Source organism: Barbus barbus (genome assembly GCF_936440315.1).
Source record: "Barbus barbus genome assembly, chromosome: 22".
Lineage (NCBI taxonomy): Eukaryota > Metazoa > Chordata > Actinopteri > Cypriniformes > Cyprinidae > Barbus > Barbus barbus.
Window position 1 is genome coordinate 31,193,002 of NC_136750.1, and position 19,057 is coordinate 31,212,058.

Sequence of the window (19,057 nt, forward strand, 5' to 3'; positions counted from 1 at the left end):
TAAAATCATGCAGTTAGTTAAAGACGTAATCAAACAGACGGTGAACACTATTGACTGCAATGATTATATGTTAGGATTAAATTTATAGCAAAATGTGGTAGTTTTGTGTTATTTGAGGCTTGGCATCATCTGAGATGTCTGTGTATTGCATTATATTACAGTATTGGAAATATTCTGAGCTCACACACTGTTTTTTGATTCATGCCGTATCAGTGCTGCTCTGAATCAAAGCGTGTCTTTGTGTAGTTGAGTGTTGGCGTCAGTGGGCGGCTCGGTCAGCAGCAGATATAAGAGCGGATGGAGATCTGAAGCGGCAGATCTTCTCTTCCTCTGACAGACGTGATGCAGGCGCAGGAGTACCTGATGAGAGGTAACCATCTGGATGATACGTGTCTTCTAGAACTGAACTACATGAATGAGTTTTTATTTGGTTTTACAGGACACAGCTGATCTTATACAGCCTAAGCGGTTTAGTTAAAAAGCTCTTGATTTGTACATAAATGACTGTTTCTGTCACTTTTACTTCCTGAATATGTGGACATTTTAATCGCTTTAAAATGTTTGTATTGGGTTGTCATCCACAACTATTTGTAAATCTGGAATCTGAGAAATCTCCTTTAAAGTTGTTCAAATGAAGTTCTTAGCAATGCATATTACTAATCAGAAATTAAGTTTTGATATATTTACGGTAGGAAATGTACTAAATATCTTCATGGAACATGATCTTAATATCCTAATGATTTTTGTCATGAAAGAGAAATGTATAATTTTGATCCATACAATGTATTGTTGTCTATTGCTACAGATATACCTGTGTTACTCATGACTGCTTTTGTGCTTCATGGTCACATTTATGTTCTGCTGTAATATCTGTGTGTCTGTGCTCTTCATCTGTTGTTGTTTTAATTTTCCTCAAATGTTGTTCAGTCTTCTTGTATTGACAGTGATTTAAAGTGAACTTCTCACAGTGTTTGCACTCTTGTTTCCTCTGTTATGTGTGTGTGTGCCCGTTTGCGAGTGTGTGTGTGTGTGTGTAGGGAAGGAGATGGTGGATTTTATCCAGCAGTATCTCACACGGATCCGAGAGCGGCGGGTCATTCCAGACGTTCAGCCAGGTTTCATGCGTCCTCTTCTGCCCAGCAGCGCTCCGTTTGAGCCGGACGACTGGAGCAGCATCATGAAGGACGTGGAGAACATCATCCTGCCAGGGGTCTGTCCATCCGTCGGACTATATCTGTCCATCCGTCTGTCTATATCTGTCCATCTGTCTGTCTGTATCTGTCCATCTGTCTGTCTGTATCTGTCCATCTGTCTGTCTGTATCTGTCCATCTGTCTGTCTGTATCTGTCCATCCGTCGGACTATATCTGTCCATCCGTCTGTCTATATCTGTCCATCTGTCTGTCTGTATCTGTCCATCTGTCTGTCTATATCTGTCCATCTGTCCAACTTTATCTGTCCATCCGTCTGTCTGTATCTGTCCATCCGTCTGACTATATCTGTCCATCTGTCTGTATCTGTCCATCCATCTGACTATATCTGTACATCTGTCTGTATCTGTCCATCCATCTGTCTGTATCTGTACATCTGTCTGTCTGTATCTGTCCATCTGTCTATATCTGTACATCTGTCTATATCTGTACATCTGTCTGTATCTGTCCATCTGTCTATATCTGTACATCTGTCTATATCTGTACATCTGTCTGTATCTGTACATCTGTCTGTATCTGTACATCTGTCTGTCTGTATCTGTCCATCTGTCTGTCTGTATCTGTCCATCTGTCTATATCTGTACATCTGTCTATATCTGTACATCTGTCTGTATCTGTACATCTGTCTGTATCTGTACATCTGTCTGTCTGTATCTGTCCATCTGTCTGTCTGTATCTGTCCATCTGTCTGTCTGTATCTGTCCATCCGTCTGTCTGTATCTGTCCATCTGTCTGTCTGTATCTGTCCATCTGTCTGTCTGTATCTGTCCATCTGTCTGTCTATATCTGTCCATCTGTCTGTCTGTATCTGTCCATCTGTCTGTATCTGTACATCTGTCTGTCTGTATCTGTCCATCTGTCTGTCTGTATCTGTCCATCTGTCTGTCTGTATCTGTCCATCCGTCTGTCTGTATCTGTCCATCCGTCTGTCTGTATCTGTCCATCTGTCTGTCTGTATCTGTCCATCTGTCTGTCTGTATCTGTCCATCCGTCTGTCTGTATCTGTCCATCTGTCTGTCTGTATCTGTCCATCTGTCTGTCTGTATCTGTACATCTGTCTGTCTGTATCTGTCCATCTGTCTGTCTGTATCTGTCCATCTGTCTATATCTGTACATCTGTCTATATCTGTACATCTGTCTATATCTGTACATCTGTCTATATCTGTACATCTGTCTGTATCTGTACATCTGTCTGTATCTGTACATCTGTCTGTCTGTATCTGTCCATCTGTCTGTCTGTATCTGTCCATCTGTCTGTCTGTATCTGTCCATCCGTCTGTCTGTATCTGTCCATCTGTCTGTCTGTATCTGTCCATCTGTCTGTCTGTATCTGTCCATCTGTCTGTCTGTATCTGTCCATCTGTCTGTCTGTATCTGTCCATCTGTCTGTCTATATCTGTCCATCCGTCTGTCTGTATCTGTCCATCTGTCTGTCTGTATCTGTCCATCTGTCTGTCTGTATCTGTCCATCTGTCTGTCTGTATCTGTCCATCTGTCTATATCTGTACATCTGTCTATATCTGTACATCTGTCTGTATCTGTACATCTGTCTGTCTGTATCTGTCCATCTGTCTGTCTGTATCTGTCCATCTGTCTGTCTGTATCTGTCCATCTGTCTGTCTGTATCTGTCCATCTGTCTGTCTGTATCTGTCCATCTGTCTATATCTGTACATCTGTCTATATCTGTACATCTGTCTGTATCTGTACATCTGTCTGTATCTGTACATCTGTCTGTCTGTATCTGTCCATCCGTCTGTCTGTATCTGTCCATCTGTCTGTCTGTATCTGTCCATCTGTCTGTCTGTATCTGTCCATCTGTCTATATCTGTACATCTGTCTATATCTGTACATCTGTCTGTATCTGTCCATCTGTCTGTATCTGTCCATCTGTCTGTATCTGTCCATCTGTCTATATCTGTACATCTGTCTATATCTGTACATCTGTCTATATCTGTACATCTGTCTGTATCTGTACATCTGTCTGTATCTGTACATCTGTCTGTCTGTATCTGTCCATCTGTCTGTCTGTATCTGTCCATCTGTCTGTCTGTATCTGTCCATCCGTCTGTCTGTATCTGTCCATCTGTCTGTCTGTATCTGTCCATCTGTCTGTCTGTATCTGTCCATCTGTCTGTCTGTATCTGTCCATCTGTCTGTCTGTATCTGTCCATCTGTCTGTCTATATCTGTCCATCCGTCTGTCTGTATCTGTCCATCTGTCTGTCTGTATCTGTCCATCTGTCTGTCTGTATCTGTCCATCTGTCTGTCTGTATCTGTCCATCTGTCTATATCTGTACATCTGTCTATATCTGTACATCTGTCTGTATCTGTACATCTGTCTGTCTGTATCTGTCCATCTGTCTGTCTGTATCTGTCCATCCGTCTGTCTGTATCTGTCCATCCGTCTGTCTGTATCTGTCCATCTGTCTGTCTGTATCTGTCCATCTGTCTGTCTGTATCTGTCCATCTGTCTGTCTGTATCTGTCCATCCGTCTGTCTGTATCTGTCCATCTGTCTGTCTGTATCTGTCCATCTGTCTGTCTATCTGTCCATCTGTCTGTCTGTATCTGTCCATCTGTCTGTCTGTATCTGTCCATCTGTCTATATCTGTACATCTGTCTATATCTGTACATCTGTCTATATCTGTACATCTGTCTGTATCTGTACATCTGTCTGTATCTGTACATCTGTCTGTCTGTATCTGTCCATCCGTCTGTCTGTATCTGTCCATCTGTCTGTCTGTATCTGTCCATCTGTCTGTCTGTATCTGTCCATCTGTCTATATCTGTACATCTGTCTATATCTGTACATCTGTCTGTATCTGTACATCTGTCTGTATCTGTCCATCTGTCTGTATCTGTCCATCTGTCTGTATCTGTCCATCTGTCTATATCTGTACATCTGTCTATATCTGTACATCTGTCTGTATCTGTACATCTGTCTGTATCTGTACATCTGTCTATATCTGTACATCTGTCTATATCTGTACATCTGTCTGTATCTGTCCATCTGTCTGTATCTGTCCATCTGTCTATATCTGTACATCTGTCTATATCTGTACATCTGTCTGTATCTGTCCATCTGTCTATATCTGTACATCTGTCTATATCTGTACATCTGTCTATATCTGTACATCTGTCTGTATCTGTACATCTGTCTGTATCTGTACATCTGTCTGTCTGTATCTGTCCATCCGTCTGTCTGTATCTGTCCATCTGTCTGTCTGTATCTGTCCATCTGTCTGTCTGTATCTGTCCATCTGTCTATATCTGTACATCTGTCTATATCTGTACATCTGTCTGTATCTGTACATCTGTCTGTATCTGTCCATCTGTCTGTATCTGTCCATCTGTCTGTATCTGTCCATCTGTCTATATCTGTACATCTGTCTATATCTGTACATCTGTCTGTATCTGTCCATCTGTCTGTATCTGTCCATCTGTCTATATCTGTACATCTGTCTATATCTGTACATCTGTCTGTATCTGTCCATCTGTCTGTATCTGTCCATCTGTCTATATCTGTACATCTGTCTATATCTGTACATCTGTCTGTATCTGTACATCTGTCTGTATCTGTCCATCTGTCTGTCTGTATCTGTCCATCCGTCTGTCTGTATCTGTCCATCTGTCTGTCTGTATCTGTCCATCTGTCTGTCTGTATCTGTCCATCTGTCTGTCTGTATCTGTCCATCTGTCTGTCTGTATCTGTCCATCTGTCTATATCTGTACATCTGTCTGTATCTGTACATCTGTCTGTATCTGTACATCTGTCTGTATCTGTCCATCTGTCTGTATCTGTCCATCTGTCTGTATCTGTCCATCTGTCTATATCTGTACATCTGTCTATATCTGTACATCTGTCTGTATCTGTACATCTGTCTGTATCTGTCCATCTGTCTGTCTGTATCTGTCCATCCGTCTGTCTGTATCTGTCCATCTGTCTGTCTGTATCTGTCCATCTGTCTGTCTGTATCTGTCCATCTGTCTGTCTGTATCTGTCCATCCGTCTGTCTGTATCTGTCCATCCGTCTGTCTGTATCTGTCCATCTGTCTGTCTGTATCTGTCCATCTGTCTGTCTGTATCTGTCCATCTGTCTGTCTGTATCTGTCCATCTGTCTATATCTGTACATCTGTCTATATCTGTACATCTGTCTGTATCTGTACATCTGTCTGTATCTGTACATCTGTCTGTCTGTATCTGTCCATCTGTCTGTCTGTATCTGTCTGTCTGTATCTGTCCATCCGTCTGTCTGTATCTGTCCATCTGTCTGTCTGTATCTGTCCATCTGTCTGTCTGTATCTGTCCATCTGTCTGTCTGTATCTGTCCATCCGTCTGTCTGTATCTGTCCATCTGTCTGTCTGTATCTGTCCATCCATCTGACTATAGCTGTCCATCTGTCTATATCTGTCCGTCTGTCTGTATCTGTCCATCTGTCTGTCTGTATCTGTCCATCTGTCTGTCTGTATCTGTCCATCTGTCTATATCTGTACATCTGTCTGTATCTGTCCATCTGTCTGTCTGTATCTGTCCATCTGTCTGTCTGTATCTGTCCATCTGTCTGTCTGTATCTGTCCATCTGTCTGTCTGTATCTGTCCATCTGTCTGTCTGTATCTGTCCATCTGTCTGTCTGTATCTGTCCATCTGTCTGTCTGTATCTGTCCATCTGTCTGTCTGTATCTGTCCATCCATCTGACTATATCTGTCCATCTGTCTGTATCTGTACATCTGTCTGTATCTGTCCATCTGTCTGTATCTGTCCATCCGTCTGTCTGTATCTGTCCATCTGTCTGTCTGTATCTGTCTGTCTGTATCTGTCCATCTGTCTGTCTGTATCTGTCCATCTGTCTGTCCTGGTGAACTCCCGTATGCTGTAATGCTCCTGTCTGTCTGTCTGTAGGTCGTTCATTGGCAGAGTCCTCACATGCATGCGTATTTCCCTGCGCTCACTTCATGGCCGTCTCTGCTGGGAGACATGCTGGCAGATGCCATCAATTGCCTCGGCTTCACCTGGGTAAACACACACACACACACACACACACACACAACATGCACATATACATACAGAGCTGGGTAGATTACTTTCCATTGCTGATTCCAAATTACATGACAAAAATTGGGCTTGTAACATAATCCATTCAATTACACATTTTAGGTAATACAGTCAGACCAAATTTATTCAGACACCTTCAACATCTCTCACATTATCACAGTTTATTTGCTATAGTTTAGAAAATGGTAATAACAAGAACTCAGAGCTAAACTGTGTCAGAACAAATTCAACTTGATAATGTCATATAACTTTGATAGAAAGTTTTCTGTGTAATTATAGCCACCGGACTAGTGACTGGTCTTTGTGTGAATGTCCACTAACTATTTATTGCTATCGTGTAAATAATATGTAATCATGTAATCTATAAAAAGTAACTGTAGTCTGATTCAGAGTATTTCAAAATGTAATTTAATCTAATTACAAGTACTTATTTTTTGGGTAACACTTTTTATTTGAAGGTGTTCTTGTTACACGTTACATGTACTTATTATTATAATAACAATAAATTATGCATAATTACATGCAAGTAACCCTGAACCAAACAGTGCTTAAATGTATAATTACACTGTAACAAGGACAATTTAAATTAAAGTGTAACCATTTTTTGGAATCTGATTACATAATCCAGATTACATGTAATCAGTTGCTATCCAGCTCTGTATACACACACATGCACACACACAACACTCTCTATATCTGCCTTATGCGTCATGTTCAATAGTGTGTGTGTGTGTGTGTGTGTGTGTTCTGCAGGCCTCTAGTCCAGCGTGCACTGAGCTGGAGATGTGTGTGTTGGACTGGTTGTGTAAAGCACTCGGGTTGCCAGATCATTATTTACACCATCATCCACAGAGCAACGGAGGAGGAATCCTGCAGGTATAAAACACAACTCAACCACACAAAACTAGCGTTACTGACCACCCCATACTGACCCAGACGTCCCGGAGTCATTTCGTCCTGTGTGTCAAACTGACTGTTCCTGAGTCAGATCCACCGTAAACACTGTGACTAATGTGCAGCACATACAGTAAGTCTGCTTGCATGCTGATTCAAAACACACTTCGTAAACGAGCCCGAGTCGTCTCCATGTTCAGGTGTATTGTAGGTAATGTTGGGAAGGTTACTTTGGAAATATAACAGGTTACAGATTACAAGTTACCCTGTTTAAAATGTAAGAAGTAAAAAAGAAAAAAGAAAATGTAAGAAATAGTGTAACTATTTCAATTACTTTATTAAGGTAATGTAACTGATTACATTTGATTACATTTTGATTACTTTTCTAAAATTCTAATGAATGTTTTCAACTATTCATCATTTTCAAACATTTAAACTACGCAGGTTTAATCTTACAGTAGAACTCAACACTGATTACTGTCAGACTTTCAAAATCCTTCATCTCTTTAATTAAGATCGTATTAATTACATTTTAAAGCACAGCAGCACAAAATAAGACTTCATTACAAGATATAATTTTATAGCTATGATACTGTTTTTGAAATCAAATCTTTGCATAGTAATGACAGAAAACACTGATATCTAACAATGCCTTGGAAAAAAGTACATGCATAAACCCAAAGGAAATGAAACAGTTATGGAATAAGCATGTGTCCTAAACTCCTGAAACATTGGTGTCTCATATTTTAGAGCAGTCACTGCAATTTATGAAAGAAAATCTGAATTCGTGTGTGTGTGTGTGTGTGGGTGTGTGTGTGTGAATATTCATATGTAACCTTTGTAATCATTAACATTTTCATAAGTAACTGTAATTTAATTACACATTATCAGTAACTCTAACATATTACTGTTACATTTATTTTGTAATTATATTACGTAATTCCGTTACATGAAGTGGTGTTTTAACTGATATAACCTGGCTCTTATCTTCGTTACCCAGTCAGCTGCTGCTGAGTTTTGGTTGGGTGTCAGTGTGATGCTGTACAGTAGTGATGTCTGTAAATGGTTGTGTAGAGTACGGTCAGTGAGTGTACCCTGGTCGCTCTGCTCGCCGCGAGGAAGGATCGAATCCTGCAGATGAAGAGTGAGTTCACACACGCCGACACAGACGAGTCCGTGCTAAACGCCAGGCTGATCGTATACGCCTCAGACCAGGTGCTTCATCAGCAATCACACAACCTGCTCACATTCCTTTGATTTACACTCAGACCAGATTTATTCAGACATCTTCAGCATTTCTCACATTGTCACAGTTACTTTCGCTGTAGTTTAGAAAATAGTAATAAAATATGACAAGAACAAGAAGGCATGTTATGACTTCGGTTGAATAGCTGTCAGCTGTTAAATTTAAGAACACAATTAGATAATACCAATTTAGCTCAACCAATTACCAAGCAATGCTTCATTTAGTTCATTTTGTTCAGTCAGGTCGCGTTAGCAATTGGTCAAGTCAAGTCACCTTTATTTATATAGCACTTTTAATGATACAGACTGTGTCAAAGGAACTTTACAGCATCAAATAGGAAAATAGTGTGTCAATAATGTAAAATGGCTAGATTAAACACTCAATTTTCAGTTAAAGGCATTTCATTATTGAATTCAGTGATGTCATCATCCAGCTCAGTTCAGTTTAAATAGTGTCTGTGCAATCAAGTCGACGATATCCCTGGAAATTAAGTGTCCCCAACTAAGCAAGCCAGAGGAACCTAAACTCCATCGGTGACAGAATGGAGAAAAAAACCTTGGGAGAAACCAGGCTGAGTCAGGGCCAGATGAACCAGCAGTTTGTGTAGAGGACTCTGTTTTCCAAGGTCTTGTCCCGATGGCCATCTAGGAGACGAGGTCTTCACTGGGGATCAGTCTCTGGGGCTCATCTAGGTGTTCTGGTCTCCGCTGAGATTCAGGGCTGCAGAGGTCATCTCTAGGTGCTGATCTGGATACAGTCTGGATCTGGGTGTCTACGGTGATCTCGGAATAAGAAAGAAACAGACTAATATTAGCGCAGATGCCATTCTTCTTACAATATAACAAGTAAATCGGATGTTATGGGAAGTGTTCCCGGTTCCGGTTGATCTAATTAATGCAGCCTAACAATCCTTCAACGGATTTGAATAATAGAAATGTGATAGTGTGTTATGTGTAAGCCAGGTTAAAGAAATGTGTCTTTAATCTAGATTTAAACTGATAGAGAGTGTCTGCTTCCCGAACAGTGTTAGGTAGATTGTTCCAGAGTTTGGGAGCTAAATAGGAAAACAATCTCCCGTCCGCAGTTGATTTTGATATTCTAGGTATTATCAAATGGCCAGAGTTTTGAGATCGCAGCGGACGTGAAGGACTATATTGCGATAAGAGCTCACTCAAATACTGAGGAGCTAAGCCATTCAGGGCTTTTTAAGTAATTAACAAGATTTTAAAATCTATACGATGTTTAATAGGGAGCCAGTGCAGTGTTGACAGAACCGGGCTAATGTGGTCATACTTCCTGGTTCTAGTAAGAACTCTATTCAACTCTATTAGTTGGGGATACTTCATTTCCAGGGATATCGTCGACCTGATTGCAAAGACACTATTTAAACTGAACTGAGCTGGATGATGACATCACTGAATTCAATAATGAAATGCCTTTAACTGAAAATCTTTTTTTACATTATTGACATTTTACATTATTGACACACTATTTTCTTTTTTTGATATTGTGCAGTTGCTTTGACACAATTTACATTGTTAAAAGCGCTATATAAATAAAGGTGAATTAACTCTAGCTGCTGTATTTTGAACCATCTGGAGTTTATTAAGCACGCAGAACAACCACCCAATAAAGCATTACAATAATCTAACCTCGAGATCAGGAACACATGAATTAATGTTTCTGCATTTGACATTGAGAGCATAGGTCGTAATTTAGATATATTTTTGAGATGGAAAAATGCAGTTTTACAAATGCTAGAAACGTGGCTTTACAACGTGGTAGAAAAGTACGCCTAGTTTCCTAACTGATGACGAAGAATTGACAGAGGAGCCATCAAGTATTAGACAGTCATCTAAGTTATTACGTGTGGGAGTTTTAGGTCCGATAATTAACACCTGTTTTTTTCAGAATTTAGCAGTAAGAAGTACTCGTCATCCAGTTTTTTATATCGACTATGCATTCCGTTAGTTTCTCAATTTGGTGTATTTCACCGGGCCGCAAAGAAATATTGAGCTGAGTATCATCAGCATAACAGTGAAAGCTAACACCATGTCTCCTGATAATATCTCCCAAGGGTGACATGTAAAGCGTGAAAAGTAACGGCCCTAGTACTGAGCCTTGAGGTACTCCATACTGCAGTTGTGACTGATATGATACCTCTTCATTTACTGCTACGAATTGATGGCGGTCAGATAAGTACGATTTGAACCATGCTAATGCACTTCCTCTAATGCCAACAAAGTTTTCTAGTCTATTCAAGAGAATGTTGTGGTCGATAGTGTCGAATGCAGCGCTAAGATCCAGTAGCACTAATAGAGAGATACAACCACGATCAGATGATAAAAGCAGGTCGTTCGTAACTTTAATGAGAGCAGTCTCAGTACTATGATATGGTCTAAAACCTGACTGGAAATCCTCACAGATACCATTTTTCTCTAAGAAGTAATAAATAATAGTGACTTTTTAAAAATTTGAATAAAATGAAAACTAAAAGAATTTCAAATCACATGAGGCAATATGTTATTCACAATAGAACATAGATAACAAATAACATAACATAACAAATGTTTAAACTGAGAAATTTTACAATTCTATGCACAAAATGAGGTCATTTCAAATTTGATGCCTGCTACAGGTCTCAAAATAATTTTGACGGGGGCATGTTTACCATGGTGTAGCATCTCCTCTTCTTTTCAAAACAGTTTGAAGACGTCTGGGCATCGAGGTTATGAGTTTTGGTGTTGGAATTTGGTCCCATTCTTGCCTGATATAGGTTTTCAGCTGCTAAAGAGTTTGTGGTCGTCTTTGACGTATTTTTAATTTAATGACGTGCCAAATGTTCTCTATAGGTGAAAGATCTGGACTGCAGGCAGGCCAATTCAGCACCCGGACTCTTCTACTACGAAGCCATGCTGTTGTAATAGCTGCAGTATGTGATTTTGTCCTTCTGAAATACACAAGGCCTTCCCTGAAATACACGTCATCTGGAGGGGAGCATATGTTACTCTAAAACCTTTATATACCTTTCAGCATTCATAGTGCCTTCCAAAACGTGCAAGCTGCCCATACCGTATGCACCTATGCACCCCCATACCATTAGAGATGCTAGCTTTTGAACTGAATGCTGATAACATGATAACATGCTGGAAAGTCTCCCTCCTCTTTAGCCCGGAGGACACGGTGTCCGTGATTTCCAACAAGAATGTCAAATTTGGACTCGTCTGACCATAGAACACTTTTCCACTTTGAAACAGTCCATTTTAAATGAGCCTTGACCCACAGGACATGACGGCGCTTCTGGACCATGTTCACATATGGCTTTTTTTTAGCATGCAGATGGCACGGCGGATTGTGTTTACCGACAGTGGTTTCTGGAAGTATTCCTGGGCCCATTTAGTAATGTCAATGACAGAATCATGCCGATGAGCGGCCAGTGTCGTCTGAGGGCCCGAAGACCACAGGCATCCAACAAAGGTCTTCTGCCTTGTCCCTTACGCACAGAGATTTCTACAGTTTCTCTGAATCTTTTGATGATGTTATGCACTGTAGATGATGAGATTTGCAAAGTCTTTGCAATTTGATGTTGAGGAATGTTGTTTTTAAAGTGTTCCACAATCTTTTTACGCACTCTTTCACAGATTGGAGAGCCTCTGCCCATCTTTACTTCTGAGAGACTCTGTCTCTCTAAGACATCCCTTTTATAGCTAATCATGTTACAGACCTGATGTCATTAACTTGATTAGTTGCTAGATGTTCTCCCAGCTGAATCTTTTAAAAAATTCTTGCATTTTCAGCTCTTTGTTGCCCCCGTGCCAACTTTTTTGAAACCTGTAGCAGGCATCAAGTTTGAAATGAGCTCATCTAGTGGATGAAAGTGTAAAATTGATCTGTTCAACCCATCCAAAAATGTCCCAACATTTCCGGAATTCGGGTTGTAATTGTGAGGATACTACCTTTTCTATTATCTTTGACCGAAAATGGAGAATTGAGATCGGTCTGTAATTAACTAGATCTTTGGGGTCAAGTTGTGGTTTTTATAAAGTTGAAAGGCTTAATAACAGCCAATTTGAAGGTTTTGGGGACATATCCTAATGACAATGACGAATTAGTAATAGCCAAAAGTGGATCTATTACTTCTGGAAGCACCTCTTTTAGTAGTTTAGATGGAACAGGGTCTAACATACAGGTTGTTGGTTTAGATGATTTAAGTTTATACAATTTGTGACGAGTCGGCTGCCTCCCCCCTGTCCATCATCACCACCCCGTCCCTTATTCGCCGCCCTTCACCAGGCTCCCGACGGGAGTGGGTGTGTGAGAGAGAGGAGGGGCGCTGAAACAGCCAGGGCTGGCGGCGTGTGATGGAGCCTCATCACCGCCGCCGTTTAAACTCCGAGCGCGCCTCTCCTCGGGAGACCGGTCTCTTCCCCGTGCATGCACGCTGGTGTCCTCGTGGGTCCAGGAAAGGGAGCGTAGAGGGAATTACCTGCCGCCACCAGAGACGCGAGCGGCCGGACCCGCAGTCCGGCCGACACTGCACCCGCGATACGGCCGTCGGGCAAGGACGCCGGGCCGTGGAATCCCGTCGAGCACCCGGGGATGAAGGAGTTGGACGAAGCCGCCACAGAAGCCGCCGTCACCCGCGCCCCGGGACCTCCAGACGGGAGCGCGTGCGGCCGCCGGACTCCGCCCCTTACCTGGACCCTTCCCTCCTGAACACTGCCCTCCTTCACGAGCCCCGCAGCACAACGAGGACACCAGATCCCTGTTTATTTTGGACACTTTTCCCCCTTTGGACACTTTATTTTAAATATTGTTTAATAAAAACCTCTCCGAGGCTTGACGCCACGCCCACTGTGTCTGTCGTTGGCTCCTCCCGCCACAAATTCTTCCTCTCCTATAGTAGAGAATGAGTGGAATTGTTCCTCAGGGGATCTATAGTGCACTATCTGATGCGATACTGTAGCTGACGGCTGCATGGTTACAATTTTATCTCTGATAATATCGATCTTGGAAGTAAAATAGTTCATAAAGTCATTACTGCTGTGCTGTTGGGAAATGTCAACACCTGTTGATGCTTCATTTTTTTAGTTAATTTAGCCACTGTATTGAATAAATACCTAGGGTTATGTTTGAATTACAATTAAAGAAAAAACACTTAAGCAAAATACTTTTTGGTCCCAAATTTTTATCAATTTTACTGGTAGTCCACTGTATGAAGAATTTTTGGGTATAATATGTCTTATACGCAGTTTATTTTATTTTGCTATCCTCACTTACATAAATGAACTATAGTGTCCTGCACCCACTAGTAAAAAAATATCAAAAAATTATATCTGGCATCTGAATAAGTTTTGGTTTGACTGTATGATGATGATTTATCATCTGTTGTTTCTGAATTATTGTTGTGGCTCCTCATGAAGATGTGTTTGTGCTGTAGGCTCATTCGTCTGTGGAGAAGGCCGGTCTGATCTCTCTGGTGAAGATCAGATTCCTGGAGACGGACAAGGCGTTTTCTCTGCGAGGAGAAACTCTACAGCGCGCCATCGAGGAGGACCGTAGAAGAGGATTCGTGCCTGTGATGGTGAATGAGCCTCAGATAATCAGCCGTTTAGTTCGTTACTGTGCTACCATGTGACTGAGTGTGTGTGTGTGTCCCCTGCAGCTGTGTGCGACGCTCGGCTCCACCGGTGTGTGTTCGTTTGACCGTCTGGATGAGCTCGGCCCCATCTGTGAGTGTCATGAGTCACTAAAGAGCCATGGAACTCTTCTGAAAAAGCACCACTTCTGTAGATTCTCTTGCATTTAAGAACTCTACTGCTGCTCTGTGTGACGCAGGATCCAAAGACCAAACACTGCTTCCGAAATGTGTCTCATTTTTACCATGATTGATTGTGTGTGTGTGTGTGTGTGTGTCTGTGTGTGTGTGTGTGTGTATCTGTGTGTGTATATGTGTCTGTGTCTGTGTGTGTGTGCGTGTGTGTGTGTGTGTGTATCTGTGTGTGTGTGTGTGTGTGTGTGTGTGTGTGTGTGTGTGTGTGTGTGTGTGTATATGTGTGTGTGTGTGTATCTGTGTGTGTGTGTGTGTGTATATGTGTGTGTGTGTGTATCTGTGTGTGTATATGTGTCTGTGTCTGTGTGTGTGCGTGTGTGTGTGTGTGTATCTGTGTGTGTGTGTATCTGTGTGTGTGTGTGTGTGTATATGTGTGTGTGTGTGTGTGTATCTGTGTGTGTATATGTGTCTGTGTCTGTGTGTGTGTGTGTGTATATGTGTGTGTGTGTGTATCTGTGTGTGTATATGTGTCTGTGTCTGTGTGTGTGTGTGTGTATCTGTGTGTGTGTGTATCTGTGTGTGTGTGTATCTGTGTGTGTGTGTGTGTGTGTGTGTAGGTGAGCGTGAGGGTCTCTGGCTGCATGTGGATGCGGCGTATGCAGGTTCTGCTCTGCTGTGTCCTGAACTGCGCTATTTTCTAAACGGAATTGAGTTTGCTGATTCATTCGTCTTCAACCCCTCCAAGTGGATGATGGTCCATTTCGACTGTACGGCATTCTGGTGAGAGACACTTTATTTTCCCGTTGGAAATTATAGACCACAAGGAGGAATTTACACATAATCTCTTATGTTCACCAAGACTGCACTTATTTGAAGCAGAAATCTACTGTAACGTTATAAATGTCTTTACTGTCACTTTTAATGCATCCTTGAGTAATAAGTTTCTTTTCCACTATTAGTTTCTTTTTGAGCATTAATGAATCTGATGAGTTCAGCGTTTGTTTGAACTGCAGGGTGAAGAATAAGATGAAGCTCCAGCAGACGTTCACCGTCGACCCGCTTTACCTGAGACACGAGAACTCAGACGCCACCGACTTCATGGTAGAGTCACGTTACTCTGGTTAGAATGTGTTTATCTGTTTGTTTCCCTGCTGTTTGCTGATCAGCGCTCATCTCTCGCAGCACTGGCAGATCTCTCTGAGCCGCCGCTTTCGCTCTCTGAAGCTGTGGTTTGTGATGCGCTCCTTCGGTCTGAAGAACCTGCAGGCTCACATTCGACACGTGAGGAATATAACCTTTACACACTTAATAAATAATCACATCATCCTGTGTGTCTCATGAAACTCCAGCAGAAGTCATTTCTTAAATCACTGTAAGGCAAATAGTAGCATTGAACTCAGCGTGTCAGTTGATGTTCGATCGGTTTCATGAAGAGTCAAAGCTAATGCTGCTGTTTCCTGTCTGTGATGATGCGTTTCCTGTGATGTCAGAGCGTGGAGATGGCGAAGCTGTTCGAGTCTCTGGTCAGAAAAGACACAAACTTCCAGATCCCAGCGCAGCGGCACCTCGGTCTGGTCGTCTTCTGCTTACGAGTAACTAATCTAATGTCACCATACTCACGTGAAATCATCAGAATAACACAATAAACACTTGTTTATAGATTATTGATCAGGTGTCTCATAAAACCCCCTGCGGTGATATGAGAGGACGACATATGACACGGTTTCTGAATGATGCCTTATTCATGTGCTGCGTTCGTCCTCAGTGTTTCTGACTAGTTTTCAAGTGCAGATATCGAAAAAATTCTTAAATTAAGATACATTTACTTCAGATGCACAGTAATATGAGATATGATGACTGGTTTATTGAGAAACGGATGGAAGTGAAGTGGAATTAAGTGAGTTTATTTCCAAGTGAAAGTTAATTTTTCTGAGCCCATTGACAGATATTTGTTATTGTTTTAAATATAAACTCACTTAATTTTCAAGGCTTCATATCTTGTGTCATGATGCATCTGAAGTAAATATATATTGATTTAAAGGAGTCATATATGATGTGATTTCAAGTTTTCTTTTCTCTTTGGAGTATTTAAGCTGCTTGTGCATATATAAGATCTATAAAGTTGCAAAGACTAAAGTCTCAAACCCAAAGAGATATTCTTTATAAAAGTTAAGACTCGTCCACGTCTTCCTAAAACGCCTCAGTCAAACACGCCCCACACGTCTACGTCACGGTGTGGGAAGATTTGCAGAACACCTCACAAATGTTTACGCAAAGAAGGCGTAACTTTTATTCTCACTGTAGTATTGTTGTCGTGGAGATGCTGTGAGTTTCCAAATTTTTAGACTTTGTACTGGTTGAGCATGTCATATTTTGCGGTGCTCTTGTACACAGTTACATCCTTAGATACACCTTTTCTACCTTATTTACCCCTAAAGTGTGCGACTTGTTGTTGACATTCACATTTGATCACATATTCACTTTATTTTGATAGTCCACTTCAGACATTCTACTATCAGTAAATAACTTTGCAACTACATGTCAACTAGCAGTCATTAGAGTATTAGTAGACTGTCTGCTTGATATCTGCTAACACTTAACATACAACATACTGACTATGAGAAACTTTGCAAGTATTTGTCAACTTATTCTACTAACCCTAACCCTAACAGTCTACTCTGAGAGTTAGTAAACATGTAGTTGCAAATTAATGAGAATTAGTTGATATGTAGTAGAATGTCTAAAGTGGACTATCAAAATAAAGTGTTACCAAATACTGCTGCTTTATATCCACACCAGTCACACCACACGCTCCATCTGTCCTCAGGCTGGAAACGGAGCGACGCGGGAGTTACTGCGCAAACTGACTAAATCAGGGCAGATGTTTCTGATTCCAGCTGCCATCGGGAACAAACTCATCATCCGTTTCACTGTGACGTCTCAGTTCACGAGCGCTCAAGACATCCAGAGAGACTGGAGCCTGATCTGGCAGACGGCCAGAGAGGTGCTACGCTCCTGTGCTCTCTTGCGCCAGCCCAACGTGCTCTCAGATGAGGAGAGCGAGGACGAGCTGAGCCGCATGCGTCTGGAGCCCATGATCGACGAGCGTCTGGTGCGGCAGGGCCAGAGGCGGGCCACTCGCTCGCTGAGCTGCAGCGCCGAGCTCCCGCCCCAGAGAGTGCAGAGAGACGCCCCGCTGGAGCAGATCCCCGAGCGGCCCGCACGGGAGCACCGAGCGCAGAAGAGGCTGCTGAAGTTCCACAGTGTGCCCAGTCTGTCCCAGGTGTGGGCGCAGTGCGGCATGCAGCAGCTCTACCAGCCCTTCAGACGAGGATGGGTCACCAGCAGAGCCAGCTGTTTCAACTGCTTCCCTCTGGAGACCAGCCCGCTGCCCACCAAATAACACACACTCACTGACACACACACACCCGCATGCACATACACAAACTCACACTCTTGTGTACTTGTGCATACACATACACACACTCACTCTTATTCACACACTTTCATACATGCATACTCTTGTACACTCACACGCACACACACACACACTCACAGACACCCTCGAGCACTCACACACAAACTCACACACTCACAACACACACATCACACACTCACGCACACACTCTTGTGTACCTGTGCACACACACACACTCACTTTTATGCACACACACACACACACACTCATGCACAGTCGACAGGCACACACGCACTCACTCATGCACACTCTCGCACATGCACACGCACACACACACTCATGCACACTCTCGCACATGCACACACACACACACACTCTCGCACATGCACACACACACACACACACACAGCTGTAGAACAGTTTCTCCAGGACTCAAGCTTCAGGATGTTTTCAGACGGGCAGGTCAGTGCAGCATTGGCACTCATTACTGTACCTGTGACTATTAAGGGACATCAGAGAATGTGTTGTTAAATGACTGAAACACTGAATCTCAGGGGAAGTTTAAGTGAAAATTTTAGGATGACAAAAGGTTTGGTAATCCTTGATGTAGAGAAAAATATTTCATGCCTGTGAAGTTATAAAACATTTAAATTTTTGTAGCAGATCTTCATGTGCTTATGATAATAAAAGCTTCTGGTCTATGACTGAAATGACTGATCATCAGTTCTGTACATGTGTGAGATGATATAATTGTGAAGAAGAGAAACATCATGAACAACATCTTCCTCTTTCTTCACGTGTGTTCAAAGCATCCCATAATGCACCTGATGAAATAATGACTGTCCAGAGCTGGAATCTGGTCCTTTTAAACAATTTAATTTACCCAAATATGATGATCCCCTTCATAAATGATAAAGGTGGCTTTATATTTTCATGTATACAGATACATTTATACTGTATATTAAAAGTTGCGATGATATAAAGAAGTGTGACGTTATAAAAACATGTTTTCTAAATTAAAAAGTTCTTTGTGATTATACAAAGTAAAAAAAATATTTTAAAATTGTCTGGAAAATAATTTAATTGTATTAGTGTACCATTGATTTATTTAAAATCTTTTTTTGACTGAATACTAGAAATAATATTAAGTTTGAGTAATATTGGATTTCATTCATGTTGGATCTTTTCCAGACATCTAGTTGTGTTGTTTCAGGGTGTGATATTATGTATTAAATGTATTAAAATCGCCAGCTTATCTTTGACCTGTTTGAAGGTCCCCGTCACGTCCAGCTCGTCCTGCGGAGGAATAAACCACAGTCAGACGGGCTTCAGAACACACTGATGTCAAAACATACAAACACTGAAACTGAATGGAGTTCTGTTAGCCATAATAGTGCTGTGTGTGTGTTTAGTATATCATCAGCACGAGTCCATAGATGTGCTTCCACAACTATACAAT

At 41.7% G+C, this 19,057-nt stretch overlaps 1 protein-coding gene across 1 annotated transcript; it reads left to right on the forward strand.

Moving 5' to 3' along the window:
• Window positions 1–342: 342 nt before the first annotated feature.
• LOC306888716 (histidine decarboxylase-like) lies at window positions 343–17,662 on the forward strand (the record flags this gene model as incomplete). Its single annotated transcript, XM_079447132.1, has 12 exons — window positions 343–370; window positions 1,038–1,210; window positions 6,115–6,228; window positions 7,021–7,143; window positions 8,236–8,376; window positions 13,848–13,991; window positions 14,073–14,139; window positions 14,798–14,960; window positions 15,194–15,281; window positions 15,363–15,461; window positions 15,671–15,772; window positions 17,008–17,662. 12 exons carry the CDS (start codon window positions 343–345, stop codon window positions 17,581–17,583), a joined length of 1,818 nt encoding a protein of 605 aa, XP_079303258.1. The 3' UTR covers window positions 17,584–17,662.
• Between the last annotated feature and the right edge of the window lie 1,395 nt (window positions 17,663–19,057).